Source organism: Calonectris borealis, unplaced genomic scaffold (genome assembly GCF_964195595.1).
Source record: "Calonectris borealis unplaced genomic scaffold, bCalBor7.hap1.2 HAP1_SCAFFOLD_66, whole genome shotgun sequence".
In the NCBI taxonomy this organism is placed as follows: domain Eukaryota; kingdom Metazoa; phylum Chordata; class Aves; order Procellariiformes; family Procellariidae; genus Calonectris; species Calonectris borealis.
Window position 1 is genome coordinate 286,290 of NW_027441471.1, and position 15,576 is coordinate 301,865.

Sequence of the window (15,576 nt, forward strand, 5' to 3'; positions counted from 1 at the left end):
GATGGACAGAGCGGCTGTCCTCACTCTGCACTGAGGGACAGTCCCTTTGCCTCTCAGGACCCACACGATTTCACTTGCAGTGCAGCAGAAATGCCCAGGATTTCTGCATTAGAAACACTGCTCAGCTGTGGTGGGGCAACCAGACCAGAAGGCACAAACCAAAATCCCCACAGCTCTGCTCTGCAGGCAGGTGAGTTGGCAGCGACAATGCTGAAAAGCTCTTTGATATCACGAGTGGATTTAATCTGAGATCATGTTCCTGTTTCCCTATTGCTGTGGGGCAGGACTGACTCCTCCAGAACCCAGAGCAGAGCCTGCGGCTCCCTAGGGCACCCTCAGCCAGCACCAACCAGAGCTCGTGCAAGGGACCTGCCAAAGGTCTTCCTGAATGGAGAGTGACACTTTGGGGGGGGGTTCTATGAGAAATGGCTTTGATTTTGCTCAGAGAAGTCTCTCCTAACTTGTCACTGTCTTTTCCCTCTTGGACAGTCCCCCATGCCCAGAGGCAGCAGATGTCCAACACCAGCTCCATCACCCACTTCCTCCTCCTGGCCTTCGCAGACACGCGGGAGCTGCAGCTCTTGCACTTCTGGCTCTTCCTGGGCATCTACCTGGCTGCCCTGCTGGGCAACGGCCTCATCATCACCGCCATAGCCTGCGACCACCGCCTCCACACCCCCATGTACTTCTTCCTCCTCAACCTCTCCATCCTTGACCTGGGCTGCATCTCCACCACTGTTCCCAAATCCATGGCCAATTCCCTCTGGGACACCAGGGCCATCTCCTACTCAGGATGTGCTGCACAGGTCTTTCTCTTTGCCTTCTTGTTAGTGGCAGAGTATTATATTCTCACCATCATGGCCTATGACCGCTATGTTGCCATCTGCCAACCCCTGCACTACGGGACCCTCCTGGGCAGCAGAGCTTGTGTCCACATGGCAGCAGCTGCCTGGGGCAATGGGTTTCTCACTGCTCTGCTGCACACTGCCAATACATTTTCACTGCCCCTCTGCAAGGGCAATGCTGTGGACCAGTTCTTCTGTGAAATCCCCCCACTCCTCAAGCTCTCCTGCTCACACGCCTACCTCAGTGAAATTGGGCTTGTTGTGGTTACCCTTTCATTAGGATTTGGGTTTTTTATTTTCATTGTGGTGTCCTACGTGCAGATCTTCAGGGCCGTTCTGAGGATCCCCTCAGAACAAGGGCGGCACAAAGCCTTTTCCACATGCATCCCTCACCTGGCCGTGGTCTCCCTGTTTGTCAGCACTATCATTTTTTCCTATCTGAAGCCCCCCTCCATCTCCTCCCCATCCTTGGATCTGGTCGTGACAGTTCTGTACTCGTTGGTACCTCCAGCAGTGAACCCCCTCATCTACAGCATGAGGAACAAGGAACTCAAGAATGCCCTGAAGAAGCTGATTCGAGAAGTAGTATTTCAGCAGCATTAAGCTGCCCATCTCTCTTCACAAGGTTTCTCCAAGTGATCTCAAGCAACTTGTGTCATTTGGTCATTGTACTGGTTATAATCGTGTTTACTCAGAAACCTTTACTCAGCTCCTGAGGGGTCTGGTCTCCTGCAGGAGACCTCCTGTCCTGTGTGACAGTGGCCAGTGGCAGGGAAACACCTCAGCTACAGCGGGGCCTCTACAAGCGACCCTCGACGCCCATGGCCAGACAGCTGAGCTCTGCCTGGAAAGGGAAGGAACTGCTTGACACTTTTAAAAAACACATGAGCACCTTTTCATCAGCTGAGATGATGGAAAACTTGTAATAAAATGACAACGTTTAAAATGACCAGGACAAAATGGGAATTTCCAGGAGGCGTATCAGCTGCAGGAGGTGAAGGATGTACCTTCCTCTGTGCTATCATTGCCAAGACTCTGTTCGTGATACTGTGTCTTTAACCTCCCTCACCTCTGCAGATGCAGTAGATGATGACTGTAGGTCCTTTCCAGCTGAACTAGTCTGGTCTCATCTAGTCTAGAGTATTCTGCCTGCCCAAGCCTAAAGGCACCTTCCCAGCAGCCTGTCTGTACCTGCACCCTGTCTTCCGCTCTCCAGTTTTCCCCTCCCCTTACTCCTTGTTCACTCAGATCCCTCTCAACTCCCCAGGTGCTGCTTTGAGCTTCAGGGAGTTAGAGGCCTGCCCTTGTCTTTCTGCAGTCTAATTACCTCTTCAGCCAACCCCTGCCTTGTGCTTACAGCTATTCTTTCTGATCTCTCTCTCTCAGACCTTTCTAGTGAGGCCATCCCCTGAGGATGGTGAACCTCACTGGAGGCAGCTTGGACTCAGCAGACAGTTGAGGAGGGTGGGGGTTATTGTTTGCTCAACTTTGCTAGGTTTTCCTTCTGTTGCTTTGAAACGAAGAGAAAGGCAGCTGGGCCTGTGCGCAACCAGGTCTCTAAGGAAAGCAGGTGGGAGTTGGTGCAAAGGAGCTGTAACCTCCAGCTGCAGACTTCACTGGAGAAGTCTGATGGAAGGAGAAGTAATGCAAGTCCCAGGTGGCCCATGAGAGAAAGGGCAGGGGTGGGGAGGTGAGCAGGGAGGTTGTCCATGCCTGACCTCAAGGAGGAGCTCTTGCTACCCACCTTGACTTTATTTGGCGACACACACACACCACGCACCCGCATCAATATTGATTGGAGAATGCTGCTATCACTTCTGCTATGAATTTAAAAAAAGCCCCAAACTCTTAAAAATCAAAAATCCTCCTTTATTAAGTGCTCATTGAAAGCTTTGAAATCTTCCACTTTACGTACTCTCTGGACACCTCTCCAATTAGTTGAGTAAATCTTGAAGACTTGCAAAAACTAATGGGAAGAGGCATGTCTTTTTCCATTTTAACGAGTCCCATGGTGTATTCGATGCTGAGACCATGAACTAAGACACTGAGAGGAGCCTGAAGAAACCACTGAAGAAGTCAGTGCCAGAAGCAAGCCCTACAGTTTCAGGGAGTGTTAATGGGTCCCACTGGGGGCCGTTACTAACAAAGCCTCCCGAGGGGCTCGTTAGAGCAGAAAACGAGAGGCAGTGACGACAGGTAGGCAAAGGCAATCATAGAATCATAGAATCATAGAATCATTTAGGTTGGAAAAGCCCTTTAAGATCATTGAGTCCGACCGCAATGTAAAGGTGGCTCTGATGCTGAGTAACCCGTGGTATGTCACATCTACTGTGCTTCGCAGAGGAGCTGCTCCTGGGCAGAGCTGTCTCTCTGCAGTGCTGCCCGCTCGCCACGAGCTCCCTCCGTCCCAGGAGCCCGGGCCAGCTCAGCAGTAGAGGCCCAGCCCAAGGCATTTTAATGACCCCTCTGGTGGGTTTGGTGTCGAGTCCATGAAACTCAGGCACTGAGAGGAGGCTGAAGAAACCTCTCAAGAAGTCAAAGTCAGCGGCAAACTCCAAAGTTGCTTGGAGTCTTAATGGGTCCCACTGAGAGACATTACTGACAAAGCAACCCTGGGCACTGGTTCGTGCAGAAAACTGCTCAGTAAACCTGGATGCGTTACATTAAGCCAGAGGGCCAAGCCCTGTCCGCCATTCCTTGGGAAGGGAGATGATGTCCCTCACACCTTGCTCACGGCTCTTCCGAGGGCCAGCGTGTTGTGGGGATGTGCGATGCCAAGTGCAGGACAGCTCCCAAGGCTCCTGGGTGGGGATGAGGAGGCCATGAGGCTCTTGTGCTCTAAGGAGAAGGTGTCTCCTTAGAGTCCTCAGGTGCAGAGAGAACAGCCATAGCCCAGGAGACAAAGACCTCGGCTATGGTGGGGGCTTTCAGCCTTGCCAGAGCTCTCAGCTCTCTCCACTTGGGAGGTTGAAAAGGAGATCCTTCAACGTCAAGGCTCTCTGCCTTGTTCCCTTCTCTTAGGATCCTAAACTCTACCTTCTCACTCCTGCTTTTTACATCCCTGACCAGTTCTTCCATTTTGAAAGTATGAAGTCCCGCAGGGCACCTCACCTCATTGCCTCCTCTGTCACCCTAGTCAGGAAGATGGTGTCAATGAGCTCCAAAACCCTCCTGGATGGCTCGCACCTCACTATGTTGTCTCTTCAGCAGAGGCAGTTGGGATAGTTCAAGTCCCCCCTGAGGACCAGGGCCTGCAAACATGAGGCTTCTTCCAGTTGGGCCACCTTCTCACTCCAGTAGCCAACTTGCAGATCCTCTGGGCTCTCCAGTGTCCAGCCCAGACTTAGGGTCTCTAAATACGGGGCTCCCAGGCTGCTGCTTCCACTCACTGACTGCTCCGGTTTGATGTTCGCTAGTGGTTACACCCAATGACATACACACCAACATTATATGCACGCTCTCCAATCTCTCCAGTTTCTGGGGCCCTGAGGAACATGAACTTGTATGACTTGTGGTTGCCACTCCAGTGGCTGGCAATTGGGCCTCCATCCGTACACAAAATCAGAGATTCTCCTCAGCCCAGAAAGCTGTGGGAAATTGGAATTTAATAAGAAGACGCAACAGTCTGGGGCAATCAGTTGCTGGGCATGGCCAGACAAGTGTACTGACCAATCACCTGTTTACACATGATCAGCTTCTCTTATCCCTTTTCCCTCCGTTCTCCCACGCTTGTTGCTCCCCAAATCACCAATGTCCCTTCCTCTTGTTGCTTTTGTTTCTTTCCTAGACATTCCACAGGAAGTCTTGCACAATCCCCAAATGCTCTTTCTTGCATCCCATCAGGAGTCTCAGACACCCAGAGGCAGAAACCCCCATCCTCAGTATGCAAGGTCATCCTGCGAGGCTCCCCCTTTGACCCACACCCACATATCTTGGACCTGTCTGGGAAAGAAAGGGTTTTCCATTAGGGTGTTAAATTGTCTCTCTGAGAACAGGCTGATTCATGTTGTAGAAATGGCAATTCTTTATGTTTATGGAAGTGTGGGTCAGATCCAAATGCCTACATCGGGCATGTGTGAAACAGAGCAGACTGTTTGCCTCCCCCTGGCCATGACCAAGTCCTGAGGATATTGACTCTAGGAGGCATTTACTAGCACTGACCACAGACGATAAGGACCATAACAGCCACCTATCTGGGTGACCCAATAAGTCCTCTTCATTCCTGTCTGCCCATGTTTATGTGTTTCCCCCTTCAAAGGCTGTGTCATACACACAAGCTCCAAGACTTCAAAGAAATTCAAGGGACAGAAATGCAAGCCAGGCCAACAACAACTCTCTATCAAAGCTTAAGCCACAAAGAACAAGCAGCAGTCGATTAAAGACATCCTAGAGCATTTGAGTGTACATCACCTTTAGCACGCCTAGGGAATTTTTCGAGGCACCCAGTCTTTTGGAGGTTGTTTCCGATCCTCTCCAGTGTGTCCAGTCAACCCTAGGTATATATAAAGAGGGTTTATGAGAAAGACGGAGAGAGACTTTTGACCACGGTCTGTAGTGACAGGACAAGGGGTAATGGTTTTAAACTGAAAGAGGGTAGGTTTCGATCGGACATAGGGAAGAAATGCTGTACGGTGAGGCTGGCGAGACACTGGAACAGGTTGCCCAGAGAAGTTGTAGATGGAAGCGTTCAAAGTCAGGCTGGATGGGGTGGTGAGCAACCTGATCTAGTGAAAGATGTCCCTCCCCTTGTCAGGGAGGGCGTTGGACTAGATGACCTTTAATGGTCCCTTCCAACCCAAACCATTCTATGATTCTATGATTTCTCAGTGTCTGCAGAGTCCCTTGACTGGAGTTTAAGGCAGTGACCAGGCCAAAGAAGAGAGTCACCACCCCAAGGTGTCAGGAGCAAGTTGGAAAAGGCTTTGTGCCTGCTCCAAACTGAAGGCATTTTCAGAATTGCCCTGATAATTGTAGTGTAAGAAATAGCGATAAAGGAAAAGGGAAGGGCTGCGAATACCAGGATGATGGTGTGCAGCGTCACTTGGTTCCAGGACGTGTCTGCAGAGACCAGTTCCAACAGAGGGGGTGTCACAGAAGACGTGATGAAGGACATGGGATGCTCAGAAGGGCAAAGTGAATACCTGATAGGTCTGCCCTACTTAGACTGGTATGACAGCCACCTGTGACCCCACTACCATGTGATGCAGAACCCCCCTTTCATGATGAGGCTATAGTGCAGGAGGTCACAGGTGGCTATGTAATGGTCGTAGGCCACGGAAGCCAGGAGAAGGCTTTTGGTGCCTCCCAGCAAAACCAGGAAATACAGCTGGGCAGCACATCCATGGAAGCAGATCCAGCTGGATTCCTTCAGGAAGCCCACCAGCGTTTTTGGCAGTGTGTTTAATGTAGAGCAGATCTTTGGGAAGGAGGAAGTCCTCAGGAAGAAGTACACGGTGCTGTGGAGGCTTGACTCCACCACAGTGGTAAGCACGATGAAGCCATTCCCTATGAGGACCATGCAGCAGATGATCAGGAAGCCTGTGAAGCGCAAGCTCTGCAGGTTGGTGTGGACAGAAAATCCCAGAAGAAGAAATCCAGGTGCAGCAGTGTGATTCTCCAAGCCACTGCTTTCGGGCATTTTCTCTACCTAAAGTCATCCACACAACAGCTGGTAGAGGTCACTGATGGCCCATCCATCATCGCATACCCCTCAAACATAGGGCAAGACTACAAACATCAGCATACACTATTGCAGCATCAGGAAAGCTAGCCCAAGATCTACGTGTATGTATGGAAGTATAAGGTGGAGTGATGGGTAGACCTGCACGCAGCTAAACCTCCAAGCAGTAGGTCTCTCCCTCCCTCTCCTCAGCAAGATGGGGGAGAAAATAAGATGGACAAGCTTGTGGCTTGAGGCAGAGGCAGTTGAATGAGAAAAGCAAAGGTCACCCACGGAAGCAAAGGAAGAAGAGATTTATTCCCTCCTTCCCATTGTCAGGCAGATGTCCAGCCAATTCCTGGGAAGCACGGCCTCAGTGTGCCTAGCGGTTGCTTCGGAAGAAAAATGCCATTATTAAGAATGCCCCTCACCCCTCCCTTTCTCTCGTCTGTTATTGCTGATCCTGACGTCATATGGTATGGAATATCCTTTTGATCAGTTTGGGTCAGCTCTCTTGGTTATGTCCCCTCCCGACCTCTTGCCTACCCCCAGCCTCCTGGCCTTTGCGGGTGGTGGGGTTGGAGAGACAGCCTTCGTGCTGTGCGAGTACTGCTCAGTAACAGCCAAAACAGGGGTGCGTTGTCAACACCCTTCAAGCAACCACTGCAGAGCACGGCACCCGATGGGCTGCTAGGAGGAAAGTTAACTCCTCCCCAGCCAGACCCAGGACAATCTCTACCTCGTATTCCACACCACCTGTGTCATGCTCCAGTCCCACATAATTTGATACGTTTACATATCTTCCGAAAATCCTTTGTTATGTATTTCTCATTCCAGACATCCCCTCTTACCAACACTTAAAACTTATGCCACATGCATAAACCATCTTTACATCCAACACACAGATTTATGCGTCCTCATTAACCACTAACATTGGGGTTGAGAGCAGACTTGCAACAGGAAAACCTGCTACCAAGCACCCAAGACCTTGTGTGTGCAAAGGCTTTGCCTCAGAGCACAGCCATGCTGCAGTGGATGGCAGGTGGCAATGTGAAGAAGAGATGAGGTGCCCACAAGGAAGACAAACCCTGCTGTCCCCAAGGCCAGAGAGAAACAGAGCTGGGCTGTGCAGTCCAAGCAGGAGAGGGCTTTGCTCTCTGTGGTGTCTCTGCAGCCCTGAGCGCCTGCGGTGGAGGTGAAGCTGATCTCAGGAAGGAAGAGGTGATATTGAGAGTGTCCTGGGGAGTGGACATCCTGTGGTACTGGCACAGTGAAAATCATTGGCCTGACCCGTGACTGTGACATCGAGGGGTGGTTAAACGATGGGGGAGAGAAGAACCAGCAGAGTTTGAGAGGGAATGCCCGTGAGTGGAGACCCTGGTGTGATGCGCTTCGTATTCATGCGCTGCCCTGCATCTACTGGAAAGAGAAGGGCACAGCCTTAGGTCAGTGCAGTGGTGCGGTTCAGTCATTGGCCCAACGGCACCGAATCTGTCTGAGATGCCGTGCGTGATGCCTGTCACACAGCTGGTTTGAATGGGGACAGGGGTCCTGTCTAGGACCTGTGCTGTCCACGTCAGCTGCAGAGCCCTGGCATCTCACGTAGCACTGCAGGCCTGTAGGTGGATATTAAATGAAGGTTCAGCTGCCCTGAAGTAGCTTAGACAATTGGAGCGCAGGGGATGCACTCGACAAAACTGCCATTATATTCACAGGACGTGTAGGAAATGCAGTTGATGGTGAAGAGAAAGACAGCTCTCCCTGTGCTGCATGACTCCATTTGGCCAGCTGAATACCTCTATAGGCTGCCCCGTACATGGGGAATAGCTACAGGTTCAGTTGTCCTACATATGGACATCTGCCGTCATTCCACCTGGCCAATTTAACTTCCCATCAGGCTCCAAGAAGATGCCCCCAGATGCTGCCCTGTCTCTAGGAACTGCTCCCTTGCTTGCAGTCCCCTCACATAGCTTGGACCCCCTCCTGAACCCAAAGTTCGCCAGGTGATGGTGGCTGAGCAGCTCACTCCTGGTAGCCACACCCATTTTTGCCATGGCAGCTGAGAGAAGGAGCTCCCATGCAGGTGCCCATTTTGTGCCCACCTGAACTGAGGCAAGAGGAACCCCACCTCCTGTGGCTTTGTGGTCTGCAGGGGAGTGAGCTGAGACCCCTTCCAGCCCCGGGACTGCACACCCAGGATGAGATGCCTCGATTGACTCTGCTGGATCATTCCCTCAGTAGGGGTAAAGGAAATGCCTCCCTGTCACTGTCTGGGTGTCCTCTCTAATGCTGAGACAAGGAGAAGTGATTAGAGGACCTACATGTGACTCTGGGAAGAGAAATGACCTTGGTGGAAAGAAGTGTCTCTGCGCAGCTGAGGGAGGGAAGATCAGGGATGACTTCAGGCTGTTTCCCAGCAGGTTCCCCTGGAGCCCCAGGGACCCCTCGAGGGAGCCCCGAGGGGCAGAGCAAGTGCTGCCTTGGGCTGGTCCTCTGCTGCTGAGCTGGGCTGGGCTCCTGGAAGGAGGGAGCTCCTGGCAAGTGGGCAGTGCTGCAGAGAGACAGCTCTGCCCAGGAGCAGCTCCTCTGCAAAGCGCAGCAGGGCTGAGGGCGCTGCCTGCAGGCACCGAGGGGAGGGAGCGAGGCAGAGAGAGCGAGGCAGGGTCCTTCTGCTCTTGAGAGGGTGCTGTGTGGGTCAGGGCTGCTCAGAGCTTCAGCTCACTCCCAGAATATTTCCAAGAGGAGGTTTCAAGGAGAAGGTCAACACAAGGATTACTCTAAAGATAAGGAACTTCCCTGAGTCTGTCTTTTCAATTTCCTACTCTTGGGGGATGGGAGGGGATGAATGATAAAGGAGTTCTTAATTTTGACAAGTCACTGACACTCCTGAACGGTAACTGTGAGTGATCAGTAGGTCTTCCAGGAGCCTCCTAACGTGTTTTCAGCCTCTCCTCTGCCTACGCACAGCACCAGCATTACCTCTGCTGGAGTCATCAGGCTTAGTCTGACCTGTCCTTTTTTCTGCCTGCAAAGAGGAACATGCGCCCAGCCAGTGCCCTGCAAACAGGCAGGTTTCTGTAGGGCTAAGGTGAGTGCACAGAGGTTGGGATGGGCTCTGTGAGCGCTGACAGGGAAAGACCTGGCACAGGGAAACAGCCACCAGGAGGAAAATCTCCAGGCAGCAAGGAGATGATCAGGGAATGAGAGGAAACGAAAACCAGAAATGTGGTGGGAGGGAGAATTCAGAAAACCCTGTCTCACCCCTCCAACCAGACCCCTTCCTCTGAGCAAGCCCCCGTGCCTCCTCTCCCACCCAGCCAAGCCTCTGCCCTCAGGGCTGTGGGGTCCAAGGCGTGAATCACCTCCTCTGCAGGCAGAGCTCCAGCAGAGCCGTGGGGCAGCTCTCCAGCCACGTGTCCATTTTCCTCTGCAGAGCACAGGGGCTGAGAGCAGCTGCCCGGCAATGGTGGTGCCTGGGAGGTGGCTGCAGAGCTGGGTCAGGGGAACGCTGTCCTGAGCGCCCGGCTGCCTCTGGCCTGGCCCCTCTCAGCCAGACCCTCGCTGGGCATTTGCTTCTTTCTCCACTTGTCTCTGTTCCTGCTGTTGTTGTTTCCTTCTGGCTGCCAGGCTCTCTGGGGAGGTGGAGTTTCAGCTGCAGAGTCACAGGCTGATCTTGGGGGTCCTTTCATGCAGGTGTGCCCATGGGAACAAGGGTCCCAGCTTTCCTCTCACCTGTGGGGCTGTGGGCAATGCAGTCTGTGGGGCTGGAGAATAAGCTGGGTTTCCCTTAATCAGATGCTCTCATTAGGACACTTGGCTGCCTCCTTGAGGTTTCCTTCCCAGCTGTGAGTTGCCCTCCAGAATGCGAGCCTGTCCCCTAGCACCCTTTTGTTATCTGAAAGCCCCATGGAGAAGCGCAGAGGTGCTATAATGGAGGAAATGCTGTTGGGTTGGTGCAATGAGGCGTGAGTGTCCTGGGCTAGGGGTGGGGTGCTGAGACCTTGCGAAAGGGTGAGACGTTTAGCGGTCTGCACTGGATCCCTCTGGGCTCAGTAGTGCCTGCTTGTTTTTCAGGGTAACACAAGAGGGTGATCACCCTCCATCTCATGAAGAACAAGTCCACAGCAGCCCGGAACAAGTCGGAGGGACAGACCAGCTGCCCTCTCTGCACTAAGCCACAGGCAATCCTCTTGCCTGGCAGGACTCATTCTCCATGAGGGCAGCAGAAATGCTGAGGGTTTCTGACATCCAGGAAAACTCCCCAGGTGAGATGGGGGAGCTTTAAAAACCCCACACCTCTCAACCTGCCTTCTGCTGTCCCTGTTCCTCAGCACTGGGAGTGCAGAGGCTGAGAAGCCCTTCTGCGTTAGGAGCGGTTTCATCTGACAAAGTCGAACACCAGGACTGACCCTGACCCCACCGTTCCCATGAACCCACTGCTGCAGAGCAGGGCTGACTCCTCAGCAGCCAGCGGGCAGAGGCCCTGCTCCTCACGGCACGCTCGGCCAGCACAGAGCTGCAGCCATGGAGCTGAAGGAAGGTCTCCTGGAAAAGGAATGGGGGGTCGGGGGAGTGTAGCAGGGTGAAGGTCTAAGAGAAAGGCTTTGATTTTGCTCAGAGAAGTCTCCCCTAACTCTTCATTGACTCTTCCTTTAAGAACAGGACCCCATGGCCAGAGGCAGCAGATGCCCAACACCAGCTCCATCACCCACTTCCTCCTCCTGGCCTTCGCAGACACACGGGAGCTGCAGCTCTTGCACTTCTGGCTCTTCCTGGGCATCTACCTGGCTGCCCTGCTGGGCAACGGCCTCATCATCACCGCCATAGCCTGCGACCACCGCCTCCACACCCCCATGTACTTCTTCCTCCTCAACCTCTCCGTCCTCGACCTGGGCTGCATCTCCACCACTGTTCCCAAATCCATGGCCAATTCCCTGTGGGACACCAGGGCCATCTCCTACGCAGGATGTGCTGCACAGCTCTTTCTTGTTGCCTTCTTGGCAATGGCAGAGTATTATCTTCTCACCGTCATGGCCTATGACCGCTATGTTGCCATCTGCCAACCCCTGCACTACGGGACCCTGATGGGCAGCAGAGCTTGTGTCCACATGGCAGCAGCTGCCTGGGGCGGTGGGTTTCTCACTGGTCTGCTTCACACTGCCAATACATTTTCACTGCCACTCTGCAAGGGCAATGCTGTGGACCAGTTCTTCTGTGAAATCCCCCAGATCCTCAAGCTCTCCTGCTCACACTTCTACCTCAGGGAATTTGGGCTTCTTGTGTTCAGCGCCTCTTTTGCTTTTGTGTGTTTTGTTTTCATCGTGATGTCCTATGTGCAGATCTTCAGGGCTGTGCTGAGGATTCCCCGCGAACAGAGACGGCACAAAACCTTTTCCACGTGCCTCCCTCACCTGGCCGTGGTCTCCCTGTTTGTCAGCACTGCTGTGTTTGCCAACTTGAAGCCCCCCTCCATCTCCTCCCCATCCCTGGATCTGGTGGTGACAGTTCTGTACTCAGTGGTTCCTCCAGTAGTGAACCCCCTCATCTACAGCATGAGGAACCAAGAGCTCAAGGGTGCCCTGAGGAAACTATTTGAACACACACTATTCCAGCAACAATAAGGTGCCCACCATCCTCATTGGACTCCCAGGGTAGCTCAGGAAATCCCAGGACTAGCTTTTGGTCATATGTGTCTTTATTTTTCCTTTGTGGGGTTGTTTTTTGGTTTTTTTTTTTGGTGGGTTTGGGGTTTTGTTTGGTTGTTTGTTTATTAATACCTGTGATATTATTCTTGGCCTCCTAACTGTTTTGTGATGCAAAGACCTCCTGTATGTATGGATCCAGGCCCCCTGTTTAGATAAACTCAATGAGGAAACCAGCAGAAAACAATTTGCCTCAGCTCCCATCTATTCCCATCCCTTCTGGTCCTGGGGGCACAGCCCCAGCATGCAGAAGGATGTTCAGGAGCCAACAGCCCAGCCGTCGCATTGAGGAGCAGCTCTGATGGCCCTCGGGGCTCCCCCTCGCTGCCTCGCCTGCCTCTCTGCTGCCTGTGAGTCAGGGCTGCTGCTTCCCTGGAGACACGGCCATGGACAACAGCAGGACGTGTTCTCTTCGGTCCTGGTCTCTCGTCACTTCCACATTGTCCTCTTGTGTCCTTGCGTTTGTGTAAGCCCCAAGGTCTTGCGTGACTTGTGACGGTGCTGTTGTCTCTACAGTGGCATCCCTATGGCTGTGGGCAGGAGCAGGCCATGTGGACCACTGAGTCACAGCTGGCCTCCCTTCTAGCACCAGCGTAAGCAAAGGGTCTCCTCAGGGCAGGGCCAGAAGGCTGGATGCCTCTTCCAAAGCTGGTGTCAGGAACACACCCAAGGAGCTGCTCCCTGAAGAGGCCTGTCACTGTTTGGGCTTCGCGATGGATTCAGGGGGAGAAGCTCAGAGTCCCAGGGTGATGTGTTAGGGACCAAGGGCTGGGCGAAGAGCTGCCTTCTTGGTTGCACGCATCCAAAAAGACAGCGACTGGTCTGACTTCTCTGCCTGGCACTGTCCCACCTGCGGTGGGGCTGATGGCAGATGCCATCCTGGAGAGGAATCAGGAACCGCCAGGAGAGCTCAGGGCACCTCAAGGGAAGCATCTGAGTCTGGGTGGGCAGTGAGGGGTGCCTCATAAAATGAGTGACGATCCAGGCAGGAGTCTCCAGAGGAAAAGGTGAACCTGAGGAGCCCATGGGCTAACAAAGGCTCTGCAACACCAGGAGAGACTGTGAGGATCCAGCACATGAAGGGGCATAAGACTGGAGAGTGGTTCAAGACACCCTCTTGGAAACCCCATGGGCTGGATCTAGTGCAGCCGTCCCCTGCCCTTTGTGCCACTAGAGACACCCCATGGTCCTGCCCAGCCTTGTCCTTGGCTACTGAGCCACCAAGGGAAGATGGAAAGGCGCTCAGCAGCAGTGATCCCCATCTGGCTGGGTCTGCTTCTGACCCTGACCAGCACAAGGTCACCCCATGGCCCCAGGACACCACAGCCCCCTCGCTCTGCAGAGCAGCTCGGGGTCCAGCGGGGAGCACAGGGTGGGAACCAGGACCAGCCGGCCAGGCCAGCATGGACACGTTCACCTGGGGAAAGGGATGTCCAGGGAGAAGAGCAAGGGAGCATTTCTGTGCCTGCAGGGAGGAATCCATGAGACAGAGAAACCTCTTTCTGGAGGCACCCACCCGGGGCAGGCTGCTCTGTCCCCTGGCCAGGACTCTTGTGCTGGCCTGGGGAGAGGGGCTGACAGTGATGGGCACAGTCAGTCTGTGGTGGGCATCTCCTGCACCAGAGAGCAGGATTCATGGAGTCATAGAATCATAGAATCATTGAGGTTGGAAAAGACCTCTAAGATCATCGAGTCCAACCGTCAACCCAACACCACCATGCCCACTACACCATGTCCCTAAGCGCCTCATCTACACGTCTTTTAAATACTTCCAGGGATGGTGGCTCAACCACTTCCCTGGGCAGCCTGTTCCAAGGCCTGACCACTCTTTCAATAAAGAAAATTTTCCTAATGTCCAATCTAAACCTCCCTTGGCGCAACTTGAGGCCATTTCCTCTGGTCCCCCAGCCCCTCCCATCACCATTTCCAGCACTGGCAGCCCACCCCAGTTTATGGGGATGAGGTTGGCTTTGTGGCCATCTCCTTCCTCCTGCTGGTCTCGGTGCCTGTGTCGGGGGAACAGCCGGCCCTGCCCCAGCCTCTCTTCTTGCCCAGACCTTGGCAGACCCCAGAGCAGGGCTGTCGCCAGCCCCTGTGTGGGACATGGCTGGGGCTGGGCAGGGGCCAGGAACTGGGGGAGGCTGCCAAAGCAGGAGGGTGGGGCACTGGGGGCTGTCAGAGGACTGTGCTGGGGGACACCTCCCCACCCCGAAGGTACCTGCTCCATGGGGTTCCTTCACCGCAGAGCTGTAGGACCATGTGTAGGTGTGGTGGTGCATTCATACCCCCCCTTTCTTCCCTGGGCCGCTTGTTGATCTCAGAAATTCCCATGAAACCTTGGTGTATTGAAGTCTGGCGGTTGAGCGCTCCTTGACTGTATCAGAAACTCCGCACAGCTGAGGATGGGAACATACTCCTACTGCCTGGCCCAGGCGTCCAGTAGAACAACACCGAAAGCTGGAGAGCTTTTTAGTAATTACCACCTGGGACTGTGGCCAGGATGGAAATTTACGGATGACTAAAGCCAACCATCTTGAGAACCTATAAACGCTGGTCCTAAGTGAGGCCCTTGGAGCTCTCCTGGACTGCAGCGGCTGCACCCAGCATCTCCCTCGGAGTGGGAGCCTCTCAGAGCTTGCGATCTTTCGGGCCTGCGATATTCGGAGGACCGTTGGGTCCTGGGTGAGTCCCTTTCGAAGCTCAACCCTTCGCCCGTTGAGAGGGAATGCCTAGACATTCGACGTGAATATTTCTTCACTGACATCGAGGGGAATTTTTAACACGTATACCTTCTGTATATTTTTTTTTATATATATATATGTTTCTCTGTGTGTGTGGACTGATAGTAAGCATAATCTGTAATTAAGTTGTGATTGTAGTAGACTTACTAACTCACTTTGCAAATATTGAATTAGTTAATGATTAAGCGTTACTAAAGTTTGTAAATGATTAGTTGATAATTAAGTGTTACTAAATTGTGAATGAAACCTAGACTGCTGCCAAACACATATAGTCCCTCAAATATAAACCCTTAGATGATTTTCCTTTATCTGTTTCATCGTTGTAATAAGTAATAGAGTGAACCTTGCCATCGAATTCTGTTAGGTCGCACCTTTATAAATCTCTATGAAAATCACTTTCTGCTGATATCTTTGGTGGTGATTCTTTAAGCGGCCTCTAAACCGCTCATTCGCGACAGTAGGGCAGTATGGCTGGGCCATGCCAGGGGCAGGACACTGCCAGGGACACGAAGCAGCCGTTAGGAGGTGAAAGCAAGGGCAGGCTACAGAACAGGAATTGATATTTATTGCCTTTGGTGCACAGGTGTGCTTTTAGGAAAGGCAAACCTCAACTGGAGTTGGTGAATCGT

At 53.0% G+C, this 15,576-nt stretch overlaps 2 protein-coding genes across 2 annotated transcripts; both read left to right on the plus strand.

Moving 5' to 3' along the window:
• Nucleotides 1–512: 512 nt before the first annotated feature.
• Nucleotides 513–1,448, plus strand: LOC142076585 (olfactory receptor 14C36-like). The gene has a single exon (XM_075138878.1). The coding sequence runs from the start codon at nucleotides 513–515 to the stop codon at nucleotides 1,446–1,448; it is 936 nt and encodes a 311-aa protein (XP_074994979.1).
• A 9,741-nt stretch (nucleotides 1,449–11,189) lies between these two features.
• On the plus strand, nucleotides 11,190–12,534 carry LOC142076587 (olfactory receptor 14J1-like). Its single transcript, XM_075138879.1, has one exon. It carries the CDS (start codon nucleotides 11,190–11,192, stop codon nucleotides 12,123–12,125), a length of 936 nt encoding a protein of 311 aa, XP_074994980.1. The 3' UTR covers nucleotides 12,126–12,534.
• Nucleotides 12,535–15,576: the final 3,042 nt, after the last annotated feature.

Bases quoted from the DNA above. Each gene is read 5' to 3' on its own strand.
- LOC142076585 (XM_075138878.1), top strand. From the start codon at position 513: ATGTCCAACACCAGCTCCATCACCCACTTCCTCCTCCTGGCCTTCGCA.
- LOC142076587 (XM_075138879.1), top strand. From the start codon at position 11,190: ATGCCCAACACCAGCTCCATCACCCACTTCCTCCTCCTGGCCTTCGCA.